Below are 27,854 nucleotides of genomic sequence, written 5' to 3' on the forward strand. Positions count from 1 at the left end.
ATTTGGAGGTGTGTTTAGGGTCATTGTCCTGTTGTAGGATGAAATTGGCTCCAATCAAGCGCTGTCCACTGGGTATGGCATGGCGTTGCAAAATGGAGTGATAGCCTTCCTTATTCAGAATCCCTTTTACCCTGTACAAATCTCCCACCTTACCAGCACCAAAGCAACCCCAGACCATCACATTACCTCCACCATGCTTAACAGATGGCGTCAGGCATTCTTCCAGCATCTTTTCATTTGTTCTGCGTCTCACAAACGTTCTTCTTTGTGATCCAAACACCTCAAACTTGGATTCATCCGTCCACAACACTTTTTTCCAGTCTTCCTCTGTCCAATGTCTGTGTTCTTTTGCCCATCTTAATCTTTTTCTTTTATTGGTCAGTCTCAGATATGGCTTTTTTTTGCCACTCTGCCCTGAAGCCCAGAATCCCGCAGCCGCCTCTTCACTGTAGATGTTGACACTGGTGTTTTGCGGGTACTATTTAATGAAGATGCCAGTTGGGGACCTGTGAGGCGTCTGTTTCTCAAACTAGAGACTCTAATGTACTTATCTTCTTGCTCAGTTGTGCAACGCGGCCTCCCACTTCTTTTTCTACTCTGGTTAGAGCCTGTTTGTGCTGTCCTCTGAAGGGAGTAGTACACACCGGTGTAGGAAATCTTCAATTTCTTAGCAATTTCTCGCATGGAATAGCCTTCATTTCTAAGAACAAGAATAGACTGTCGAGTTTCAGATGAAAGTTCTCTTTTTCTGGCCATTTTGAGCGTTTAATTGACCCCACAAATGTGATGCTCCAGAAACTCAATCTGCTCAAAGGAAGGTCAGTTTTGTAGCTTCTGTAACGAGCTAAACTGTTTTCGGATGTGTGAACATGATTGCACAAGGGTTTTCTAATCATCAATTAGCCTTCTGAGCCAATGAGCAAACACATTGTACCATTAGAACACTGGAGTGATAGTTGCTTGAAATGGGCCTCTATACACCTATGTAGATATTGCACCAAAAACCAGACATTTGCAGCTAGAATAGTCATTTACCACATTAGCAATGTATAGAGTGTATTTCTTTAAAGTTAAACTAGTTTAAAGTTATCTTCATTGAACAGTACAGTGCTTTTCCTTCAAAAATATGGACATTTCAATGTGATCCCAAACTTTTGAACGGTAGTGTAGGTCTTTGTGAGTAATTTACAAAACTACTATGATTATTGCTGTTTTGAAAGTAGTTGTAATTATATAATTCTCTGACTGATTACACATGAGAATCATTAATGATTGTATTTGTGTCCCAGCTGTGAGTAATTATGTGAGGCAAATCTTCAGTTAGAAAAGTTTACCCATCAAGTTCATTCGGTGATTGCATTGCAGGGTCAGTGCTGTACTCCAGCCCCATTATGCTGGTGTCTGAGTGCCTAAGGACACCGTACACCACTGAGGCAAAAAGCCATAGAGCCATCGGTGCTGAGCCTCCTCCTATTAAATGCAATAAATATTTCAAATTATAGATTACATATTAAAATAATCTGAGATTACATCTACAGCGATGTTCGTTTATGCATAAATACATGTTCATTTTTGTATAGGCTAAATAATTGAATGATAAGAGAATAAAACAATGTGGTCTACTGTAGTTGAAAATAACAGGCCTAATGTCCTATTACCTGCCACATTCGTGTGTCGCTTGAATTCTGCAGTCTGCCTTTTCCCGAGACTGGAAAGAATACCAGCACTTTTCACATTCATCTGTGGTACTAGACAGAAGTGGGAAAGCCGCATTTATTTGCAAGCATATATTTTCCCACCCTTGCTTTTTGAAGTTATCCCAACTCAAATTTTCTGTTTTAATAATGTCCTTCCTTTCATGCACAGATTGGGCAAGAAATAAAAGCTGTTCTTGCACCCAGTTTGGGTTTCATTTTCCTTTGCACAATGTAGCCTCACACGTCATACTACCAGCCATGGTTATTCTAGTATGATAATTAATATACATATCTGCTAATTGTTTATCAGCTGTGGGACATGTAAGAGGCTGGCAATTAGCTAAACATGTACTTGTCTAGTCAGTATGTTATTCCTGGTCTCGTTTTTAATCAGTGACAGCCTACATGTTTATTTTCAAATCTTTATTTGAATGTGGCAGCATGATACCTCCTTCAACAGTATTTCTATGATGAAATCACTGACAGAGACCCATCCCCTTTTAGCCAATCACTTTGGGCGTAGTAAATAAGCTTGTTCATGAAACAACATCATTCATAGCAACGAGGTCAGTCCCACCCTTTCTCTTAGCTGAAGATTTCTCCCCATTCCTCAGTAAAAGTTGGTCTCAGCGGCTTTGTGAATAGGTTTTAAGAGGAAACTCTTAGCTAGAAACTTTTACTGCTATTTGGGGAACCTCTCAGTGGCAAGATAAAATGTTTTATGTATACAGCCCCAGGATTATTTTATGTATAAAGAGTAGTGGCAATGCTTTGGGACATTTGGTGGTCTAGTGAGGTCTTCTGTTGGCTGGTGGGCCCACACTCCTTCCCATAACATCATATATGTAAACTATGCCTTGGAGATATATCTAAACCCATCTCACTTCGGAGGTGCCACGCTAGCTAGCTGTCCAAAATAATTGTAATTCAACTATCAACTATCTCAGATTGAAAAATCACGATGCATCCAAATGTCTCAAATTCTAAAGATGTAGGAAAAAATCTGAGAAAGAGCTGGGCAGTTTATTACTGAAGCCTGCCTCTGTCCACAAGAGTCCTCCAGTGGTTTCTTACTGTTTTGTGTGGTGTATGATGTCATATTTATGGTTAATCAGCAGAACATTGTCCCCCCCCTTTTTCCCCTTCCCAATTGTACTTGGCCAATTACCCCACTCTTCTGAGCCGTCCCAGTCGTTGTTCCACCCCTGCTGCCGATCCGGGGAGGGCCGCAGACTACCACATTGCCTCCTGCGATACATGTAGAGTCGCCAGCTGCTTCTTTTCACCTGACAGTGCGGAGTTTCGCCAGGGGGACGTAGCACGTGGGAGGATCACGCCCCCCCCTCCCAGTTCCCCCTCCCCCCTGAACAGGCCATGCAACCAACCAGACGGGGCGCTAATGCAGTGACCAGGACACCTACCCACATCCGGCGTCCCACCTGCAGGCACGGCCAATTGTGTCTGTAGGGACGCCCGACCACGCCGGGGGTAACACGGGGATTCGAACCGGCGATCCCCGTGTTAGTAGGCAACGGAATAGACCGCCACGCCACCCGGACACCCTAGCAAAGTATTGTTTTATTGTATAAACCCTAGTTAGGGTATTGCAGGGGTCTTCTTTGAGACTCCACTAACCTTATGACGTAATTCATATTAGCTCTTTCTTATTTCTGACAGCCATTGCAGCAGCTTGGGGTTAACTTTTAGTCATAAAAGCCACTAAACGCCCAGGAATGATTTTAGGAGCAGTTTTAATCTCCCACCAACCTGTGGTGGGTGCAATCCCAGACAGAAGAACACCACCTGCCACACTGTTGAAGAAAAAAGTACCCCCCCACCCCCAGTTGTCGCTGTTTTGTCTCCACATGACACAGAAGCACGTTTAGGAGACGGAGAGCAAGATGAAAAAATACACGTCTTGTGCTCCAGAACACATGCGGGGTACAAAAGCGAGAGGAAACCCCTGCATACAAAACACACCCTGAGTTTGTCAACCACCGTTCTTCTCTCTTCATCTGTTAGTTTTTTCCTGCTTTGATGGGAAGGCGCCCCGCTGTTTGTTTCCACAGCCGTTTTAACGCGTGGCACTGGGTTTGTGAGTTGGGGGGGGGGGTGTCGTGTATCGCGTTTGGATTTGACACCTGTGGGTACCCGTAAGGAGTGATGTCATACCCGGAAGCTTGTAGCAAGCGCGTTCGCTCAGCGAAGCGTTGAAACGCGAGTATGCGTTTGTCGTTCGTTTTGATTCAGTTCGGGGAATATTGTAATGGTCTCATTTCAGGTATTTAGACGTAAGTAAACACAACAATGGCGACGAGGATTTAGCGACCGTATTCGCTTTAACTGGCGGTGATTAGGTTTGAACCGTTAACATGGAGAAATCCGGGATTCAGAACTTCGCCTGCTCTGGCGAACCAGCCACGCTTGGTCCGAGATGGACAAGATGGTCGACGTCGTTCCAACTCTATGCTGATGGCAAAGGGCTCATTGTAACTAACGACGCTACGGACGCCATAAAGCAGAGGCTCTGCCCTTACACCTTGCCGGACCAGATGTACGAGACATCTTCTCAACGTTAGCCAACACAGGGGAGGTGACTGATTATGCGGCGGCGGTCCCGCGCTTTGAATCGGTACTTTGTACCCCCCCCCCCCAGTTAATGCAGCATCTGCTCGGCAAACTTTTCAGAAGTTATCTCAGAACACTGGTGAGACCATAAAGCAGTTTACTACTCGCCTACGACAGGCTGCCAGAGATTGTGACTTTGGGGGGTGAAGGGATGCTCTCCTGAGCAGGTGTACTTCTATGTAGGTGAGAAGGAAGCTGTTGGAGGAAGGGCCAGCAGGTTTAACACTCGCCCGCACGTTGCAGCTAGCCTCGCAGTGCGAGAAGGTGGAGGAGGAGCAGCTGTCCGTCCTGTTGCACAAAAAGGAGGGAGACACGTGAAACATTCCAGAGGGAAGCCAACGACCAAAAGCGATCAAAATGACAGGAAGTGTTACAGGTGTGGACATACAGGTCACCTGGGCAGGGACCCGAGGTGCCCCGCACGCGGACAGACATGTCGCAAGTGCAGCAGAAAGGACCACTTTCCAGCAGTTATGTCGCACCAAGCCTAAAGGTGCCAAACAATGTGTGAGTAATGTTGAGGAACGAGGTGACTATGCATTCGTTGTTAAGGAGAATAACACAAGTGAGAGACTTGCCTTTTCTGTGGGGGGAGTAAAACTGCAGATGTTAGTTGATTCAGGGGCGACCAGTAATGTCATGGGTGAGAACACGTGGGAGAGACTAAAATCACAATGTGTAAAGTGTCATTCATACATTCCCAAGACAGAGAGGAAGGTGTTCTCTTACGGTGCCAGCCAACCACTGTCTGTTAAAGGTGCATTCTCGTGTGAGATTGCAGTCGGAAATAAAACTGCAAGCAGAGTTCATAGTGGTTAATGGCATGGGAGAGGCATTGCTAGGAAAGGAGACAGCCACGAGACTTGGAGTTTTGAAAATAGGAGTCGATGTTGCAGCTGTATTGAACATAAAACAGTCACTTGAACAGCAGTATCCAAAGCTATTCCAAGGGGTTGGAAAACTGAACTCCAAGCAGGTTAGCTTACACATCAACCCAGACGTGAAGCCTGTCGCCCAGCCTCTTCGGCGCATACCATTCAACCTCGGGGGGCAGTAGAGGCCAAAATAAAGCAATTAATGGACGTTATTGAACCTGTAGATGGCCCCACTCCATGGGTAAACCCTGTGGTTATCGTACCAAAAGCTGACTATGATGTGAGACTATGTTTGGTCATGAGATGGGCAAACCAGGCTATAGAGAGGGAGCGGTATCCTATTCCCACGATTGATGAGATACTCCAGGGCATGAATGGCCCAACGGTGTTTAGCAAGCTAGATCTAAAATGGGGATACCATCAGTTGGAATTGAGCCTGAGGCACGTGGAATCACGACCTTTGCCGTACACAACGGAGTGTACCTATATAAATGGCTGATATTTGGTGTGTGCCCAGCCAGCGAGCAATACCAGCACAAGTTAGCTAATGCACTATTAGAGATAGAGGGTGTCGAAAATATATCTGATGACATCATTGTGCATGCACACGACAGACGTCTCCACTCCGTCCTGACCAGGCTGATGCAGAGAGGCCTGACTCTAAACCCAGACAAATGCTAGTTTAACATGGACAGGTTAGTTTTCATGGGCATCCTGTTGTCTGAGAAGGACACTGGACTGACGGAAGAGAGAGTGTGAGCAGTGGCGGAAGCTCGCGAGCCAGAGAATGCGGCAGAAGTGAGGAGCTTCCTCGGAGTAGTCAGCTGCAGCAGCAGGTTCATCCCACAGTTTGCGACCCTATCGGACGAGAAAGGACAGCCCATTCGAGTTCGGACCAGAGCAGAGAGAAGCATTTAATGCATTCAAGGATGAACTGGCAAGAGCTGGCACTTTAGCATACTTTGATAAGGAGGCACAGACCAAAGTGATCGCAGACGCGAGCCCCATAGGATTAGGTGCAGTGCTAGTTCAGGTCCAACAGGGGGAAGAAGTGCCGATATGCTATGTGAGTCGCACCTTAAGTGACTGAGTGGAAATACTCTCAACCCGAGCGAGAAGCCCTAGCTCTAGTGTGGGCGTGTGAGAGGCTGCATCCGTATGTTTATGACAGACAGTTTACCTTAATAACAGATCATAAGCCCTTACAAGTAATATACGGCCCTCACTCCAAACCCTGCGCCCGCATTGAGAGGTGGATACTCCGATTACAACCATACGATTTCGATGTGCTACACATACCAGGCAAGCAAAATATCGCAGACCCACTGTCACGATTGCTGGGTGAGACAGCACAACGTGAGAGACACAATCACGGCTCGGACGAGTACGTGAGGTTTGTCGCCATCAGCGCCACGCCAAAGGCACTCGCGACTAGAGAGGTGGAGAAGGCCTCTGCGACCGACCCAGAGCTGATCGAGGTACAAAAGGCAATCACAAATGGGCGGTTTGAGAACTGCAAAGCATATGCAGCCATAGCGAATGAACTGTGCATAGTGGGATATTTGGTCCTCCGTGGGACACGCATTGTGCTACCCCGCATCCTACACGCACGAGCACTGGCTTTAGCACATGAGGGACATCTCGGGATAGTAGGGACAAAACGGCACCTGAGAACCAAGGTTTGGTGGCCGGGGATGGATCAATCGGCTGAAAAACACTGCAAAGACTGCCACGGTTGCCAGATAGTAGCCAGACCCGACCCACTAGAACCACTGAGACCCACACCCCTTCTATCTATCTATCTATCTATCTATCTATCTATCTATCTATCTATCTATCTATCTATCTATCTATCTATCTATCTATCTATCTATCTATCTGTCTATGTATCTGTCTATCTATGTATGTATATCTGTTTCTTTTAAAACATATCTTTCCTTAAAAGAAGGGCACCATGTGGGGTTTATTCAACTCTGTAGACTGACAGCTCAGACTTGGACTTTGAACCAGATGGCAATTATTTTGTTTCTCTCTGTTGTGCATGTGCACTTTCCCCTTAGCTCCTGTGTGCTTTTACATCTCTTAAGCTTGTTTATGTCTGTTCATGTGCTGCACTCAGTGCATCCATCCATCCATTATCTGAACCGCTTATCCTGCTCTCACGGTCGCAGGGATGCTGGAGCCTATCCCAGCAGTCATTGGGCGGTAGGTGGGGAGACACCCTGGACAGGCCGCCAGGCCATCACAGTGCCTGCACTCAATGCAGTCATCTTTTCTTTCTTTTTTTTCTTTCGAAAACTAATATGTCCTCTTTTGGAATGAGATCGCAATCTTAGTACGTCACTAGATATAATCCAGTTGCTTTTACCTGCAACGTTGGTTTTAAAAAATTAAAATGGATGGGTTTATGATTTAGACTGGTTTTAATGTCGTTTTAATGGTGTTAATATCCTGTCCGGCAACTGCAGTTGAAAACTGAGAGGGTGTGCAAAGTGGCACGTTTACAATGATGGTACATTTACAGTGGTGTTGATTGATGTGCGGCGGTACACAGTAAAAGTCGGAGTCTAGTGGAATAGATGGTGGCACAGGAGGTCAGCGCGTTTGACTGCTTACGCTGATTTATGCTGTTAGGTGCTGAAGCAGTTTTCGGTCTGTAGGACACTTTGAACTACTTAAATGAATAATTGTAAAAGTGAATCACATGAATAATGTATTTTCTGACCATAAACTGTAAGATGTTTTAAACAAATTACAAAATTGATATTTTTAAAGCATATTTTTTGTCAAGTCAGTCTTGAATTTTCAACATTGTGTGAGTTAAACCTTCGGTTTTGATGTTTAGATTTGGTTTCATTATCTTATGTTCAGCGGGATTAGCGATATTCTGAGAACTACTAATAGTTACAGTAGAGAGAGATCATTTTCATCTAAAATATATTTCACTACAAGATCTGTATGTATTTATCAGTAGCAAGATGCTGTTTAGATATGTGGTGTAGCAGAGACAATGAGAGATTGCATCCATGTTGTGTTCTAGTTTCGTGGTTCTTAAACTGTGTGAACTTGGGTATCAAAAATAATTAGCATTGTGTGACATTCACATGGATGTGTGCCTAGAAAATCAAAGTCACACATTAACATTTTTCAACATCCTGATAACGGACTGAAATTATTAGTGTGCGTTGGAAAAACCAAGTCAAATACCCAGGACAAAGGAAACAAATGCTCCAGATCACAACTTAAGAATGATATCTCTCAGTAGCGGACCGTGGGGTCTTGCACTGGGCCCTCCCTTCAACGGTCAGATTGATGACCCCGTCACACACACACTCGCACAAAGCACACATTGCCAGCAACTCATTTCCTCAAGCTGCACTAAAATCGAAACAATATGCAAACTACGTCAATCTTGGACACTTATCGGATGCACGGCCGTGGAGAGGGTCAAAACAAACAGAAGACCGGCACGCATAGATCAATAGTCTTATTTATTGTGGGCAAAAAACGAACGCTTTTCAGCTAAATCACTGATGACGGCTTTTAGCTGAAACACGTTCGTTTTTGCCCACCATAAATAAGAAGACTATTGATCTATGAGTGCCGGTATTCTACGTCATTAATGCCATATAAAAATAAGTCCATTACAAAATTGCCTTCCGACACCTGTTAATTCATGTGCTCAAACCACCAGTTCAACAGGCTGAAACTATGCAGACCTCGTTATTTCTCCCACTCAGACAAATGCTTTAGTGAAACTGCCAGCTGGCCTTCCAGTGGCCTAGACATCCGCTCATGTTGCTCAAATATAATCAGCCAACAGTAAAGGACAGATTATTTGAAAGATAGAAATTAGGCCACATATCTCACAGCACCAAATCTGAGCATTGTCAATGACAACCCCCCCCCCCTTTTCTCCCCAACTGCACTTGGCCAACCACCCCACTCTCCGAGCCATCCCGGTCACTTCTCCACCCCCTCTGCCGATCCGGGGAGGGCTGCAGACTACCACATGCCTCATCCGATATATGTGGAGTCGCCAGCCGCTTCTTTTCACCTGTCAAGTGAGGAGTTTCACCAGGGGGCGTAGCCTGTGGGAGGATCACGCTCACCCCCACCTGAACAGGTGCCCTGACCGACCAGAGAAGGCGCTAATGCAGCAACCAGGACACATACCCACATCCGGCTTCCCACCTGCAGGCGCGGCCAATTGTGTCTGTAGGGACGCCCGACCAAGACGGAGGTAACACGGGGATTCGAACCGGCGATCCCCGTGTTGGTAGGCAACGGAATAGACCACTACGCTATCCGGATGCCCAGTCAATGACAATCTTAATCAACTGTCTAGATAATTAATACAGCAGGACTCAACAGTCACTTGAAAACAAACTCCATCCTTTGTTTGGTAAAGCGCGTTATGAGGCCCTTGCCTGACTGCGTGAGCCCTTCGAGCGTAGGTCTTGGCCTCTCCCTTCCAGATGTTTTCTTTTATCTTAAAGCTTTGCCTGGAAAATGGAATCCGAAGCAAATCAGCTTTGATGTCAATTATGTCGTTAGCTGCTGATGTACCAAAAAGTGATTGTCCGCCAAAAACTGATTGCTGTCAGCAAACTGTATCAGTTTATATATTTAAATTAGGGCTGTCGATTGATTAAAAAAAACTAATTAATCACACAATTTGCTGTGATTAATCACAATTAATGGCTGTATTTCGTCTTAAGATTGAAGCTCGTAATAATAGATATTTAATCATGGAATTAATGTAGATACAACACAAAGGAAGTATATTTATATTCAAATTATATTGTTTAATGGCATCTATTTAACTTTTAACAGAACCCAGGCATATATATTAAAACGCCAGTTAAATTTCAAAACCATCAAGGCCATTAAAATTAGATATCAGCTAAGAAGGCAATAATTTATTGTATCCATCCATTATCCAAACCACTTTTCCTGCTCTCAAGGTTGCAGGGATCCTGGACCCTATCCCAACAGTCATTGGGTGGCAGGTGGGGAGACACCCTGGACAGGCCATCAGTCCATCTATCACAGAGCCCACACACATTCACACCTAGGGACAATTTAGTATGGCCGATTCACCTGACCTGCATGTCTTTGGACTGTGGGACAAAACCGGAGCCCCTGGAGGAAACCCACGCAGACACGGGGAGAACATGCAAACTCCACACAGAGGACGACCCGGGACAACCCCCAAGGTTGGACTACCCCGGGGTTCGAACCCAGGACCTTCTTGCTGTGAGGCGACCGTGCTAACCACTGTGCCGCCCTATAATAATTAATATTATAATTATAATAATTTATTGTATACGCTAATACTATAAATGATAATTAACAACAAAAATGTGTTCCATGTTTAAGTAGTGCCAGTTGAATTTTAAAGTGCCATGAATTCACGATGTTCATTACGTGTTCATGGTGGCACATCACAGAACTCCATGTGTACCCCAATGGCACAGCATAGTACTATAATATCTAATATCTCCATGAGAGGATGAGGGCGGGGAACAAATAAAGCCTACTGCTGTGAGAAAGCAGAGACAAAGGTTACACACACTAACAGTCCAGTGAGGAGCAGCGTAGGGGAACAAGACACTTCTCGATGCACTGACAAACAGGAAGGCAAGTGCACAACAGAATCTCCCGTTATGCCCGAGAAACAACCCCACATGGCCGCCACAGGAAGTAAACAAAACACAGCTGCGTTAATGGCATTATTTTTTAACGTGTTAAATGTTTCAAATTAATCACAAAAGTTAATTTTGACAGCACTAATTTAAATATTCAGTTTGTGTATTCATTTAAATATTCATTACCAAGGTCTTGTCTTTAAATGTTAGATGAAGTTATTTTGAGGCAGAAACAACCTTTCAGTCACAAGGTAGGAGCTGTAATCAGATTTTGGCAAGTGGAAATCATGGACGGCATTTGGAAATGCCCCGGGCATTTGGAAATGCCCCAAAGATGTTGAGATATTGTCCCGCCCACAACTCAAAAAAATATGATTGGCTAAGACAAATGTCAAAATCAAATTCATGCCCACATGGACTTGAATTACACTGGCATTCGTTACAGCTCCTGAAAGTCCTGGTGGGAGGAGTTTTTGATTCACCCAGATAACATCCGAAGAAAAATTGTGATTGGTCCATTTCCCGTTCTGTTATATTAACCCACTGTTTGCCAAGACATATTAGTCCAAGTTTATCAGAATCAGAATCATCTTTATTGGCCATGTAGGTTTGCACATACATGTAATTTGACTCTGGTTTCGTGGCTCTCTCAGAGTACTTAACATAGAATAACAACACTAAAACTCAACAATCTTCAGATTCTACACAAGCTTCTACACAAGAATTGACTAGATACAGGCAAAATAAGAGGCGATAAAGTACAATGATCTAGAGAATATATCAGAGATGCTGAAATAAATGTTAGCAGGTTACTTGCATACATGGCTGAGGTAGATGGACATGACAGGGCGTATCAGTATACGTACAGTATAGTATGTACAAAATGGTTGAATTTATTTGACAGTGTTATGCATTCATTTAAATGACAACCCATGGAAAGAAACTTTTTATATATGTTTTTTTAGTGTACAGTGCTCTGTATCGCCTACCAGAGGGGAGGGGTTGGAACAGGTTGTGACCAGGGTGTGATGGGTCTGCAGTGAAGTTGCCTGCCCATTTCCTGAGTCTGGAGATGGATAAGTCCTGAATGGAGGGCAGGTTGACACCAATGATTTTCTCTGCAGACCTAACTGTCCATTGTAGTCTGTCCCTGTCTTGTTTGATGGCTGAACCAAGCCAGCCAGTGATGGATGTGCAGAGGACAGACTGGATTATTGCAGTGTAGAACTGAATCAGCGGTTCCTGAGGCAGGTTGAACTTCCTGAGCTGGCGGAGAAAGTACATCCTCTGCTGGGCCTTTTTGATGCTTTTTTCTGATGTTGGATGCCCACCTTAGGTCCTGGGAGATTGTGGAACCCAGAATTATATAGGTTTTCACTGCAGACACCGTGCTGTTGAGCATAGTGGGGGGGGGGGCTGTGTTGGGGGCCTCCTCATGAAATCCACTGTCATCTCCACTGTTTTGAGCGTGTTGAGCTCCATGTTGTTATGGCAGCACCAGAGGACCAGCTGTGCAACCTCCTGTCTATATGACTTGTCACCATGCTGCATAAGGCTGGTTGTCGCCCACAAACTTCAGGAGTTTACAGACGGGTCACCTGAGGTACAGTCATTTGTGTAGAGGGAGAAGAGTAGAGGGGAGAGCACACATCCCTGGGCAGCACCAGTGCTGATTTTATTCTCATTATTATTCCCCAGCCTTACCAGCTGCCTCTTGTCTGTCAGGAAGTTTTTAATCCACTGGTAGATGGGGGCTGGTACAGTGAGCCGGGTGAGTTTGGAGGGGAGGATATCTGGGTCGATGGTGCTGAACGCTGAGCTTAAGTCCACCTCATCATATTCTTCATATATTTTATAATTCCATTATAATTCTGTTATCCTCTATCAGTGTTGTATTCTGTAAATTGTGTAAACACAACATCCATTGCACGTTGTCCATCTTGGGAGAGAGATCCCTCCTCTGTTGCTCTCCCTGAGGTTTCTTCCTATTTTTTCTCCCTGTTAAAGGGTTTTTTTAGGGAGTTGTTCCTTATCCGGTGCAAGGGTCTAAGGACAGGATGTTGTGTTGCTGCAAACCCCACTGAGGCAAATTTGTATTTTTTGATATTAGGCTGTACAAATAAAATTGACTTGTCTCGACACCATTCATCATCACACCTTCAATTTTCGGCGTCATACTCATCACTGTCTGACACTCTCTTCACCTCCAATATCCTCTCGACATACTCTTCCTTCGGGATTACCTCTACCCCAATTTTCCTCCATCCACACCATGATAGAACTGTTTGAACCCACCTCTGATGCTCCTGGCCTTACTCCCCTTCCACCTGGTTTCTTGCACACACAGTATATTTAACCTAATGATGAGCTAGCAATTATTACTATTATTTCAGTGAATAAAAATGATTCAAGAAATATTTGTTAGAACTACAAAAATTCCGGGGCATCCAGGTAGTGTGGCAGTCTATTCCGTTGCCTACAAACACGGGGATTGCCAGATCAAATCCCTGTGTTACCTCCGGCTTGGTCGGGCATCCCTACAGACACAATTGGCCGTGTCTGTGGGTGGGAAGCCGGATGTGGGTATGTGTCCTGGTTGCTGCATTAGCGCCTCCTCTGGTTGGTCAGGGTGCCTGTTCGGGGGGGGGGACTGGGGGGAATAGTGTGATCCTCCCGCATGCTACTTCCTCCTGGCGAAACTCCTCACTGTCGGGTGAAAAGAAGCGGCTGGCAACTCCACATGTATCGGTAGAGGTATGTGATAGTCTGCAGCTCTCTCTGGATTGGCAGAAGGGGTGGAGCAGTGACGGGGACGGCTCGGAAGAGTAGGGTAATTGGCCGCATACAATTGGGGGGAAAAAGGGGGAGGGAAAAAAAGGGGGAAAAAATAAGTACAAAAATTCTTTCAGTATTTTTTCTTAGGCCTTCACTGAATACCTTGAAGGCCCAGATGGTTCCACTCAGCTATCTCTCCTTATAAACCATGTTAGTGGACACTATTAATATTGACACTGTTTTTTTGTTTTTGTTTTTTTTACGCCTTCTATTATTTAGATAATGCGAAAGTAAAAACGGTCTCCAAACTCCCCAGATTAACCGAACCGAATGGGAGAAGTTACATTTCTGCCATTTTAATTATCTGTTCTTTTTCTCTCTCCCTTCCCTCATTCTATTTTCTATTTATCAGTATACTTCCTCTTTAACGTATGACGGCGTGCTGGTGATGGCAGAGGCCTTTCGCAACCTTCGCCGTCAAAAGATTGATATCAGTCGTCGTGGTAATGCTGGCGACTGCCTGGCTAACCCGGCTGCTCCCTGGAACCAAGGAATAGACATGGAGCGGACACTCAAACAGGTTAAACACACTCACACACAAACTAGAGCATAGATACAAAATGCACGCTCATACAGATTACACAGATATATTGTGTACGTTTGCACACTTAACTCACGCACAAGCACATGTGCACATACACAAACACACCTGCACACTCCAAACACTGAAAATTATGCCTGTTGTACTATATTTTTTGTTGAGGCATTAAGCGAATTAATGTTGTGTTAATGTCAGTGTATGTTTGTGTGTCTGCTATTTTGCCACAAGATTAGAAGAAACTTTTTTATGAAGTAATCATTTCTATTACCTTGCTTTTTCTGATAAATGAAAGATTCGAACTGTGGCTATTGATACTTGGTATCTCCAGTGCAGAAAGGGCAAAACTTAGCCCCAGTTACAGTTAAGACCCTATTAATGAGTAAAGACACACAGTATAGCCACTGATCTAGAAGAGCGTTATTGAACTCAGAAAGACCTTACAGTTAACTGATGTTTTGCTAAGAATTGCATGAGAATTCTGATATTTTGATTAAGTGTTTTCTTTTCTCCTCTCTCTTGTATTTGTTTTTTTTTAAATTATTATTATTATGATTATAATTAATTCAGGTGCGCATTCAGGGCCTGACCGGTAACATTCAGTTTGACCACTATGGCCGGAGGGTGAACTATACCATGGATGTGTTTGAACTCAAGAGCAATGGACCACGCAAGGTAGGCTCGCTGACTTTTGGTAAAGGCCTGAGGCAGACTTTGATGAAACTCCCTAATTAAAGGCACAACATGTATGTGTAAACATATGACAAACAGATCACCGAGGAAACATGTTTGGTAGTAGTTGGGGTGAACCTAAAAGTCGTTCAAAAACAGAACAAAACCCATCTGTGTGGTGACCGTTCTGAAAGTGTTAAAAAACTACTGATGAGCTGACAATTATAAAAGACACCGTTTAGCAGAAATTGTACAGTTTTGGTTAAAAATAAGCCGCTCAACGTTTTCTCCAGAATTTAGCTTATTACTATTATTGCTATGTGGATGACATCTTGCTGTGTTTCTCCATACAGCCAAACATACCTGCCTCCCATCACTAAAAGATGGATAGCAGTGAATGTTCCTGAAACAATTTGATGAAACAAGTGTGTGTGTGTGTGTGTGTGTGTGTGTGTGTGTGTGTGTGTGTGTGTGTGTGTGTGTGTGTGTGTTGGGTGGAGCACGTTACATGTACTCTGTTACATGTATTTGTCCATGTACTACATGGGGCTTGATCACCCCCCAGGCTGGGTCACTTGGGCCAGGGTGTTTGATGTTAAGACCCGAAACACCTGATGACCCCGGGTTCATTAATGACAATGTGTCCAGGTTGCACCACATGGTGTATCAAAGAACTTCCTCAGTATGGCAGTGCCAGTGACTTCCAGAAAAAGGCTGGATGACAACCACGAATAGAGTGATGACAACTGGAGTGACAGTGGACAGCTCAGAGAAATGGCAACCGGGGTTGGAAGGGTTAGCACCCCAAGCTTCAGCTCTCCAGATGGAGCACCCACAAATACTATGAAGAGCCTTTCAGAGAAATACCCCCAGGAATGCCCAGGGAGGGGGGGTGAGCACCCCAAATGGATGGATATACTGGTAATGACCCAAGCTAACGAGAAAGTGACTATAACTGCAGTCTGCAGATGCGGCAAGGTCTGCAAAAATCCAAGAGGTCTATAGATCCACCCGACCAAAGTGGGCTGCTTGATGAAGGAGCAAGTGGTGCAATGCACAGTGAGAGTACCTGATACAGCACCTGGGGCCTCGTGTATCAATCGTTACTATGGGCAAATTTGTTCTTACACACCCATGGAATTTTTTAGCCCTCAAGATTGTCTGACAGGCAGTGGCAAAGCAAGATGGTTATTTGTAATTCCTTCCCCCTAATATATATTGCCTACCTCTTGCAACAAGCAATCACCCAAGCCTGCAAAGACATCAGTGTTAGCTAATTGGTGTCTAAATTCAGGGCTTACCCAGGTTCTACAATGGTAACTGAGACAAACTTCAGGGATAAAACATCCCATGGGTGTGTAAGAACAGGTTTGCCCATAGTGACGATTGATACACGAGGCCCACATGAAGCTGCTGAGGATGAAACGCAGTGGTCACCTGTCATGCGCTGAGGAAGAGAGAAACTGCCACATTTGCAACACCTACAGTGACAGCATGAAGAAGCAAGACCTTGGCCACTGCGCAGCCCTTATATCCCCACCCGAACCCAGCCCCCTGTTCAACATCAACGAGCCCACACTGAAAGAGATCCAGGAGGTCATCAAGTCAGCCAGAACATCTTCAGCCCCAGGCCCGGGTGGAGTGCCATATAAGGTCTTCAAAATGTGCCCCAGGCTTCTGGACTGCCTTTGGTAGATCTACAGGGTGATCTGGAGGAGAGTAAAGGTGCTGCAGCAGTTGAGATACAGAATGTGTGTGGATTCTTAAGGAAGAGAATGCAAGCAACATCGAGCAATGTAGGATGATCTCGCTCCTCGGTGTAGAATGTAAGATCTTCAAGATAGTTGCCAATTGCCTCACGGAACCTCTTCTAAAGAATTCCTTAATAAACACCTCAGTGCAGAAGGGAGGAGTCCCTGGTGTTCCAGGATGCATAGAGCACACAGGTGTGGTAACCTAACTGATCAGAGAGGCGCGACAAAGTGGGGGAGACCTGGCAGTGCTGTAGCTGGACCTTTGCTAATACCTACAGATTGATCCCACACAAGCTAGTAGAATTGGCCCTTATACTATATAGCCATTGCAATTCTAAGCCAATAGCCAAAATGGTTTATGTTAGTTCAGACAGTATGAAGTATTTTGAGAGTGGGGACGTGGGACACAAGTGCGTCACTTGCCTACATAGAGATCAGGAAGTGGATGATATGGAAGCAGCTGACTAGTCTGCTGGATTGGGGAGGCGGGGGGGGGGGGGTAACGAGGTGGATGGCTGCGGGGAAACAAGTGAAACCCCACAAAATGTAAACCTGGAGTCTCCCAAATTCCATAGTAATTCGGAGAAAGATAAAATGGCTTTAGATAACATAGTAACTGTATCAGAGGGACCCAGTGTGAGTGGAGTAAGTGGCGCTGCTGCGTGCGGACCTCCCTGGCAGCTGCTGCAGCCGAGCCCGGGCAGGAGGTGCAGAGTGACGGGTAGGACCTGCCTGTCGACAAGTGACAGGACAAGTGAAGACCTACATTTACAATTTTCCATTGCTTTATCCAGGTTATTGTCACAATTTGATTTAATTGATGCTTGGAGAATAAAAAATTCAAATAGCAGACAATGCACATGGGTAAAAGTTTCAGGGAACAGGGTCGGTGATGCAAGGATAGACAGGGTGTATATTACCAGACACCTTAACACCAGGTTAGCCAGGTGCAACATATTTCCAGTCGGTTTTACAGATCACCACTTAGTCAATGTTTTATGTCATTCATCAACAAAAAATATAAATCTTTCTGGCATTTTAATGTGAAGTGACTACAGAATAAATATTTTTATATTTACTTATTTATTAATTTGTAGAGGAAAAAAAGCCCAGTCTGTCTCTTTAAGTCAATTTTAACACATTAAAGGAGTAGCCATAGCAATTTGCACTCATACTCCTGTTTGTATGTGAAGCCTACTTAAACTACAGTTCAAATTAATTATTTAGGAATAAATTTAAATTTAATGCATTTTTGTACATTTTTTGCTCTATTAAGTGCTGTGAGGTTCACTACAGTCTCCTGTAACCTTAAGTCAAGTCAAGTCAATTTTATTTGTATAGCCCAATATAATACCAACAACAACAACAATAATAATCAAGAAAAAAGATCTCTGGTATCGGTATCAGCAGATATCCAAATTTAGTCATCGGAACTGAACTGAAAAGAAGTGGATTGGTGCACCTCTATTAGGGATAGGGTAAGAACCTATAATTCAGCAAAAGAGGTGCTTGGTCATCCAAAAAGAAAATCGCATGACTGGTTGCAGGATCAAGATGAAGCAATCCAAGAACGGCTACAAGAAAAGCAAATGCTTCACAATGCCCACCTGAAAGAGAACTCCAAGAGGAGTCAGTCGGCCTTCAAGGCAGTTAAAGCCAAAGTTCAGAAGGAGATTAGGGTGATGAAGGACAACTGGTGGAGCAAGAAAGCAGAAGAGCTGCAGGCCGTAGCAGATCGAAATGATATGCATGGACTCTTCTCTGCGCTGAGAGCCATCTATGGCCCAAGAAGCAATATGATAGCACCAGTAAAAACAGCAGATGGAAGTAAGTTGTGTACTGATCTGAAAAAGATCACAGAAAGATGGAAAGAGCACTTCTGCACCCTCTTGAATCAAGGAGGATCAGCAGATCCAAATGGATGCCATTTGCTTACAAGAAGGCCGATAAGAGAAGACCTCTGTGAGCCGATCACAATGGCTGAAGTAGAGAAAGCACTTAAAGACACCAGAAGACATCCCATCAGACACCCTGAAGTATGGCGGCTCAATACTTAAGTCAGAGCTACTAAACCTCTATAATGCCTACTGGCAGAAGCTATGCCTTCCTCAAGACTTGATTGTGACCATCTACAAGAAGAAAGGTGAATGAAGCAGTTGTGGAAACCACCATGGGACCTCACTTCTGTCAAGTGCTGGAAAGGTCCTGGCTAAGATCATACTGAACCAGATAAAGGTAATTTCAGAAGAAGTGTTGCCTGAAAGCCAATGTGGTTTCAGATCTGGTAGATCCACCACAGACATGATCTTCACCCTGAGAAAATTCCAAGAGAAAGCGACCGAACAGCACCAGCCACTTGACATTGTTTTTGTGGACTTTTCAAAAGCATTTGACACTGTTGATAGGGAGACACTGTAGAAAGTGCTAGAGACTTATGGCTTCCCCCAGAAACTGATCAGCATCGTCAGACTTTTCCATGATGATATGACAAGGAAAGTATCAATTGGAGGAGACGTCAGCGATGCTTTCAACATCGAGCATGGAGTAAAGCAAGGATGTGTGCTTGCACCGACCCTATTTACGTTATATCTCACTGCAGTCCTAGAAACAATGTCAGGCAACTCAAGAGGTGGCTTGTACATCAGGACCCGAACAGATGGAAACCCCTACAATCTTGCAAGATTCAAGGCGTCTGCCAAAACAAGAGAACTCTGTGTTCGAGAGCTTCTCTATGCAGATGACTCAGCTCTGGTTGCCAATGATCCTGGAGAAATGCAAGAAATAGTAGACCGCTTCTCTTCAGCGGCTGCCCTCTTTGGACTGAAGATCAACATCTCCAAAACAGAGCTTCTGTACCAGCATCCCCCTCCAGCCTCAAAGAAGGCCAGCCCAGTATTTTGGTTAATGGAACAACTCTGAAGACCACTGAGTGTTTTACCTATCTGGGTAGTGCTGTGACAGGTAAAAACTTCTCTGACTTAAAAGTGGACAGAAGAATCCAAGCGGCCACAAAAGCCTTTGGTGCCCTCCACAAACGACTTTGGTCCCACCATGACATCAGGCTGACAACAGAGATCAAGGTCTACGACACAGCTGTTCTCCCGTCTCTACTATACTCCACTGAATGCATGACTGTGTATCGCAAGCACATCAAGAAGCACATCAAATCTGATGCGAATCAGATGGGAAGACAATGTGCCCGACACGGAAGTATTGAGACATGCTGGTACTGTCAGTGTTGAAGCCCTAATCACAGCCTTCAGCCTCCCAGCTCAGATGGGCCAGCTACGTGAGAAGAATGCCAGACAACCGCCTACCAAATTAGGTTTTCTACAGGGAGCCGTGCCAGGGAAAAAGGAAGCAGGGCGGCCAAAAGCTACGCTTCAAAGATGTGCTCAAGTGCCACATGAAGATCTGCAGCATAGATGACTCCAGCTGGGAGTCAGTTGCCCTGGACAGACAGAGATGGCACTCTACCATAAGACAGTCGATAACAGCTGTTGAACAAAAGAGACAATCCTATGATGAGGCCCACCATACAAGACACAACAGACCAACTCAAAAACATTCATCGATATTGTTGCTCTAATGCAGACCTGATGGCCCACAGGTGTGCTTGCCGAGCTTAAACTTCATCAGTCATCATCGTTTCGATGGACTGCTGAAGAGGGTAAGAATATCAGGGCAGATTACAGAATCTGATGGGTCACCAAATACAGTGTAACACCGGCTTAATGGCAGAACAACAATGCCCCTCCATTCTGTGTTTGTACCTTTTATAATGTTACAGAATGGTGGGGTTACTGAGAAAATCACTGTATGTCTTGCATTGTCAATGAGGACCTGGTCAACTACTCTTTCTTTCTTTTTGAAGGACTCATTTGTTAACTGTTTTGCACTTTCACATTAACGTAATAAATTGCATCTAATGAAGTTACTCACTATTTGAGTAGTTTTTTACGAGATACTTTTTTTACTCTTACTCAAGTAGTTATTTTTATGAGTACTTGTACTTCTATATGAGAAAATATCATTATAAAGTAACTATACTTTTACTTGAGTACCGTTTTTGTTTAATCTGCCCACCACTGCACCGATCAAGGCTGTCTTTTTTTTTTTGGACCCCCCCCCCCTTTTCTCCCAAATTGTATCCGGCCAATTACCCCACTCTTCCGAGCCGTCCTGGTCGCTGCTTCACCCCCTCTGCCAATCCAGGGATGGCTGCGGATTACCAGGTCTTCTCCGATAGTCGCCAACCGCTTCTTTTCACCTGATAGTGAGGTGTTTCACCAGGAGGACGTAGCCTGTGAGAGGTTCATGCTATTCCCCCCAGTTCCCCCTTCCCCCTGAACAGGCATCCCGACCAACCAGAGAAGACACTAGTGCAGCGACCAGGACACATACCCACATCCGATGTCGGTACTTGAGCTACTCGCCCTACTGGATGTGCTCGGGGTCCTGCGACTACAGATGACATCACTATTTCACACATTATCATTGGGTAGGGGCTAGTTGAGGTTAGGAACAGCGGGAAACAGTAGATTGACGTTAGACGCCGCTCGGGCCTTCAGCCCTTGCACGCATTCACTCGTCCAGGACCCCTGTCCTGAGCCTGCGGCCTCACTCTTTAGACGCAGCTTGGGCCTTCGGCCCTCGCATCTTTACTAACCAACTCTATGTCAGTATGGATTGTAAAAAAACACACAACTAAATAACTATAAAGCTAGTGTTAAACAACGCTAGTTAGCAACATAATCTCTGACGTCATATGTAGTTGAAGGACCCCAAGTTGATATTGTACCCACGCAGAAATGGAACCCAAACCGGCTTCCCACCCGCAGACAGGGCCAAATGTGTCTGTAGGGACGCCCGACCAAGCCGGAGGTAACATGGGGATTCAATCTGGTGATCCCCGTGGTCGGCAATGGAATAGCCCACCATGCTACCTGGACACCCCCAGGGCTGTCTTTTGATTGAAAAAAACCCCCCAAAACTAATTAATCGCTCAATTTGCTGTGATTAATCAGGATTAATCACTTTTTTTCTTCTTAAGACTAAAGCTTTTAGTAATGTATATTTAAATGTAAAATCACGGCGTTAATGTAGAAACAACACAAAAGAAGTATAAATTCAAATATGACTGTTTAATAGCATCTTTTTAACTTTGAACACAGATTCTCTCCCGTGAACTACAGATTTCCAATAAAATCATCAAGGTCATCAAAATTGACTGTCAGCTTGAAGGGCATATTTCTTATATGCACTAACAGAAATAACAACAAAACCCAGGCCTATATGTTAAAGTGCCAGTTGAATTTCAAAACCATCAAGGCTATTAGAATTAGAAATCAGCTTAGAAGACAATAATATTTTGTGTGCAGTTATATAAATGATAAATAAAGTGGAAGTAGACAACTTTTCAACCCCCCCGCCCCACATTTCCAAGTGGTATTATTGTTTGCGCCGCTGTTGCATAGGCAATCCACTGTCTCAAACACAATCGATTTTTGTTTTCCTCAGAGCCTAGCAACTCCCCACAACACAGGACACACATGCATGTGTTTACACATTTCCGTGAAGAAGCATGTTCACTGAAGAAGTAAAGTGAAATTTTCGTAATATTATAATGAATTTTGGAATTATTGGCAATTGCAATGATGTGCATTGCATGGTAATAACATAGTTTGAGTAATGTTATTGCTTCACACAAACAAGTAACTACTGCAGGAGATGACACTGGAGTGGAGGGGGGAGTGGAAGAAAACATTAGGAGAAAAAGTGAGTTTATTCATTCATTTAGTCTATAACGGACACTAAGAAATGAAAGAAACTGCAACGGAGACAGTGATAACTAGCTAGTGGTAGCATTAGCAACATGGCTAACCGCTGGCAGCCTGGCTACTGTCCAAAACAAGAAATAACCATAATAATCCCAATTCAAACTAGAAACACCGATCTCAGTGCTACGATGAAGGCAGAGTAAAACATCTGGTAGTATTAGGTTGTTACTAATTACTGATCTCTTCCTGAAATACATATTCACCACAGCCATTTCCATCCTTTTCACAAAATCCACCACCATCTGTCCTTCCACTTTTCTCTCCTAGACACCATACCTACCCATCATCTCCTCATTACCTCTGTTTCCTTCACCAACATACCCATTGAAGTCCACGCCAATCACCACTCTCTCTCCTTGGATACACCACTTCATCCACCTCATCCAACCTACTCCAGAATTCTTCTTTCTCTTCCATCTCACACCCAACTTGCGGGGCATATGCCCTGATAACATTCATCAATACACTTTTGATTTCTAGCCTCATACTCATCACTCTGTCCGACACTCGCTTCACCTCCAGTACACTCTTGACATGCTCTTCTTTCAGAATTACCCCTACCCCATTTCTTCTCCCATCTGCGTTATGGTAGAAGAGTTTGAACCCACCTCCGATGCCCCTGGCCTTACTCCCCTTCCACCTGATCTCTTGCACACACAGTATATTTACCTTTCTTCTTTCCATCATATCAGCCAGCTCTCTCCCTTTACCAGTCAAAGTGCCAACATTCAAAGTTCTGACTCTCACCTCCACACCCCTACCCTTACTCCACTCCATCTGCGTCTGGACATGCCTTCCCCCTCTCCTTTGCCCAACAGTAGCATAGTTTCCACTGGCACCCTGCTGGCCAACAGTACCAGTGGTGGTCGTTGGTAATCCAGGCCTCGACCGATCCGTATGGAAATCTGATTTATGATCCGTATATTTGATTTGGCAAATATTTTACGCCGGATGCCCTTCCTGACGCAACCCTCCCCATTTATCCAGGCTTGGAACTGGCACTAAGAATGCACTGGCTTGTGCATCCTCATTGTCTGGGTTACTAATTACTCATACAGTAGAAATAATGCCAACTATAAGTCAGATTGGAACCCACTTAGAGGTCTTTGAGAGGTCTGGGACTCTTGGAGTTTCAGAGCTCTCTCCATTGAGTGAATGCCCATCCATGGGTCACTCTTGTTTTATCTCATCTTCTAACTGCCCCTCTTTGCATTCTTTTCCTCCTCTGTCAACTGGGGTAGTTTGCTTTAGCCAGGTAGAGTTTTCACAGTGACTTCGCTTGTTCCACCGTCTGTCATTGCCTAGCCCGCTACTGGGTGGTTGACGCATTTCCTGTGCTGTAAGCCATTTTGCCAGGAAAAATCATGCCTGGTGGCTGACAGAATTGCATAGTGAAAGCGAGGCTAGTAGAGAACCAATCTAAACGCCGATGGTGTCATTATTCTATAGCTATTAACTGTGCAATCAATATTTACTTCATAATGACTTGTTAAAGCAAAAACGTTGTCTACTTCCACTATAACAACAAAAAAATGTGTTCGATGTTCAAGTGCCAATTAAATTTATAAAGTGTCGTGAATTCACGACGTACATTACGTGTTCATATTGGCGCATCATAACCCCATATGTGCCCCAATGGCACAGCATAGCACTAGATTATCTAATATTCTCTATAAGGAGATGAGGGCTTGGAATAAATAAACCCCACTGCTGTGAGAAAGCGTAGATGAAGGTTATGCACAGTCCAGTGAGGAGCAGAGTAGGGGAAAAGGATAGCTGTCAACGCGGTGACATCACAGCAACGTCATCCATGAGACCAAATGGCAACATTTGCTTAAGAGTTGCAGTGATGTCACAAGAACGTCACCACAAGGTAATGTCGCACTGACCAAATGGGCACTTACTGGTGATATGCCTGTGAAACAGCCTCGCACAGCCACTACAGGAAGTAGACAAAATACAGCTGTGTTAATTGCATTAAGTTTTTTAATGCATTATGTCAAATTAATCGCAAAAATTAATCTTAATTTTGACAGCACTTGTGTGTGTGTGTGTGTGTGTGTGTGTGTGTGTGTGTGTGTGTGTGTGTGTGTGTGTGTGTGTGTGTGTGTGTGTGTCCATTATTGGCTATTCAATTATGAAGGAATTTTGAAGGAATTAGGAAAGCAATCCAGTTTTCCCTCAGTTTCACTAAACGTGCTACAGGATTATAGACTGACACTGTCATCACCATAGATTGAACACTATCATATGTGCCCTGTTGATTAAAAAAGAATCCTCGCATATCGCCTAATAATGATAATATTTTAAATGATAACATCATAACACAGCTTCCCAAGTGTTCCTTGGACAGCAGTGAATGTTTGATGTACGTTTCTGGTTTCAACGCAATATCTTTCAATATCCTCCGCAGTTCCAATGGGAAATCTGTGAGTGAACTACTTCTGTCAAACTCATTCTCTCACTATATTTCTTATTCTGTCTCCCTCCCACTTCATTACTTTCTCTCTTCTTTCCATCTTTTTCTCCTCGCTATTTGTCTTAATCTCTCGTGTCCTGTCATCTTAATCCTTTTCTCTATTGATCGGGCTCTGTCTCTCTCGCCCTCTCTGAGCGAAAGTGCGAATGAGTGGACGGAGTAGCAGCGTGTTGCCTTGGTGTGAGGGAGTTTCTAAAACTTGAGTTTTTTCCTGTCTGTCTCGTCATTTTCATCTGATTTTGTTTTCCGTTGTCTTCAGTTAGGTTTTCGGTGGTAATATTGAGTGGAGTTGTTTTCTTTAGTTTGGTAGCAGTGCTACCAGACCAGTGGGGCAGTGTGTCCGCTGTGGGAGGCGGAGGAATGGGTTTCGACAATTTGACACGCCGGCATGAAATTAAGCTGGTCAGGTGCACGGTGGTGCAGGAGTGCTGCTTGGTGGTGGGGGGACATGTGGGTTAAGGGCGCATACGATATGCGTCCAGGATGAACGGTGCTGTTGTTATTTTTCTTAACAGTGTCGATAAAGTCAGCCAGGTTGTGGAAAGTGGTGTCGTGATGAAGGACACGTTTACCCGTATTCTGCCACTGGTTAATCCAGCCAAGAGTCAGAAATGCAGCTTTTGAGAAGGAGCCTGCAAGACACAGCCAGCTAGTGTCCCTGATAAAAATGGTCACTTCCGGTTGCAAGTCTCCTGTCTTGCAACACGTAGTGTCTCATAGGAGACACGTTTTTATGATTCTGAAAGATAATGCGGAGGATCTAGCGCTTGAATTCAGAATGGACGAGTTTGATTACATTGTTTGTTTTTTTATAACATCTGGTATGGTGAAATGTTTTGGTTGTGCGTCAGAGGGGCATTTAATAAAGTCTTGTCCCAATAGGAGTGATGGAAGGTCTGGTCCTCAAGGGCTGCCGCCATCCCCCAATGCCGCCATGAGCTGGGTCGGCACAGGGCAAATAGGAGGCAGGGGAGCGATGGACAGGAGAAAATGATCAGGCTGATAGACAGAAAGTGACAGAGGCTGGAAAAGATAAGGAACACGGACAGACTGGGCAGGTTGGAGAGGGCGGTGTGCATGCAGGATGAGCAGGTCAAAAAAGGTGATCAGAATGAGAAGGTAACAGAATTTGAGCAGGTTGGAGAAATTGGGGCCAGGATGAGCAGGCAGGGGGGATGAACAGAGTACAATTTAAAAAAATGAAAAGTCAGGAAAAAGGAGCGTAGCAAATTGGCTGGGCGAGATATAAATAGTGGTCTCAAACAGCAAATAGGGCAGACTGCTATTAGAGTGACAGAGTCTGTATTGGAGGAAGAGGAAGATATGCTGGTCGATGATGAAATGGCGAAAATGTCTATATAAAAGGAAACCCACAGAGGGTAGCCAGAACAATTCAAAAGCAGAGGGTATCAAAAAAACCCAAAACTACCCTCCTCTTTACCTGAGAAGAACACAGAGGGAGGGAGGTGACTGTGAATTAAGTTCCACGCCACACACAGATGCAAGGTGGGCACAGAAGGAAGCTATGCATTCCTGAAGATCAGCAAGTTTTTACAGGCTACCAAAGGTTTGAGGGCAGTGAAGGTGGAACATTTCTTTCCAGTCTTGCAGCTTTTTCTTCTTTTTTTTGACTCAGATAAATGTTTTATGAAAGACACAGGTGATTCGGAGGAAAACAGATTTACTGAGTAGGAAATCTTCAGACTGAAAAAACAAAACTTGTACTGAAAGTAAAAATGCAACTCCTTTAAGACAAGTTTTTTATTCTTGTCTTTTTGGTTAATGTAGGTCTGGTCTTGGCATAGCTCCATTCTCCTTATGTGTAATATAAAATTAGGCACGTTAAATCTAAATGGAGTAAGAGATGGTATTAAAATAGCTGCTGTGTTTAAACTGGTTGATTTTAAGAAAATAGACGTTTTGCCCATGCAAGAAACACATAGCACCCTAGATAATGGAATTGAATGGAAGACGGAATGGACGGAACGGAGCAATCTCTGAATGAACTACAGTTCATTCAGAGATTGCTCACTGGGCCTAGAGACTTAGTGTGGAGACCAGTAGCCTGTACAATAATTCAACTTTTTTTTTAACTCGGAATAAACTTGCCTATATTTTTAATGGATCTTAAGAACTCAAACCTCAATGGATTACCTGGTTTTTATCCTGGGCTCATAAGAGTATGGAATATGTTCAAGAAGGAGAGAATGGGCTCTTCTGACTCTGAGCTGGCTTTTAAACGAACCAGTGATGTATGGTGGGCGTATGGGCATGGCCTGTGACATAGGGCCCACTGTGTCCAAACTGTTCTGCCAAGCAAAGGTCATCACATTGGTTCAGGTGGTGGAGCTGGCTGAGCCCAACATTGACAGTGCTGCTGCCCTAGCATCTCACCTGGGAGTGAGCTCTACATGCCTCATTAGTCGGCTGCTGTGTAATTGGAATGGTCTGCTCACAGAAAAAGAATGTGAACTTTTAACATTATACGGCAATGTTTTTGTTCATCCCGATATTGAAGATTCATTTCCTGTTTTAAAAATTATTCCTGATCAAAAAAATTGTGCGAGTCCACTTTTAGATTTGGTAAATTATTTTAACTGAGTTCTGAATGAACTTAAAGGTAAGGCCACGTATAATATGATGGTTAAAATACTGAATAAAGAAAAACTGAGTGGTCAGACTGATACACCCTGGAGGGCCTTGCTGGGCTTGGGAGAGAATGTGAAGCCAATGTGGAGGGTTTTATACAAACCACCATTAATGAAAAAAGCTTTTGCTCTGCAGTGGAGGGTCTTGCATGGAATAGTGGCTGTCGGTGCTTTTATTTGTGTTAAACCATAATGTGAATGACAACTGCCCCTATTGTACCCAGAGAGAAAGTTTTA

General features: G+C 44.2%; 1 protein-coding gene across 2 annotated transcripts in view; it reads left to right on the plus strand.

Annotated features, from left to right (window-relative positions):
- Positions 1-27,854, plus strand: part of gria4a (glutamate receptor, ionotropic, AMPA 4a) — a 298,568-nt gene that overhangs the window by 154,133 nt on the left and 116,581 nt on the right. For both annotated transcript variants that reach the window (XM_056283881.1, XM_056283882.1), the window contains exons 8-9: positions 14,039-14,206; positions 14,795-14,899. In XM_056283881.1, coding sequence (XP_056139856.1) covers positions 14,039-14,206; positions 14,795-14,899 — 273 coding nt within the window. The remainder of the gene's footprint in view (positions 1-14,038; positions 14,207-14,794; positions 14,900-27,854) is intronic.

Source organism: Lampris incognitus, chromosome 7 (assembly GCF_029633865.1).
Source record: "Lampris incognitus isolate fLamInc1 chromosome 7, fLamInc1.hap2, whole genome shotgun sequence".
NCBI lineage: Eukaryota > Metazoa > Chordata > Actinopteri > Lampriformes > Lampridae > Lampris > Lampris incognitus.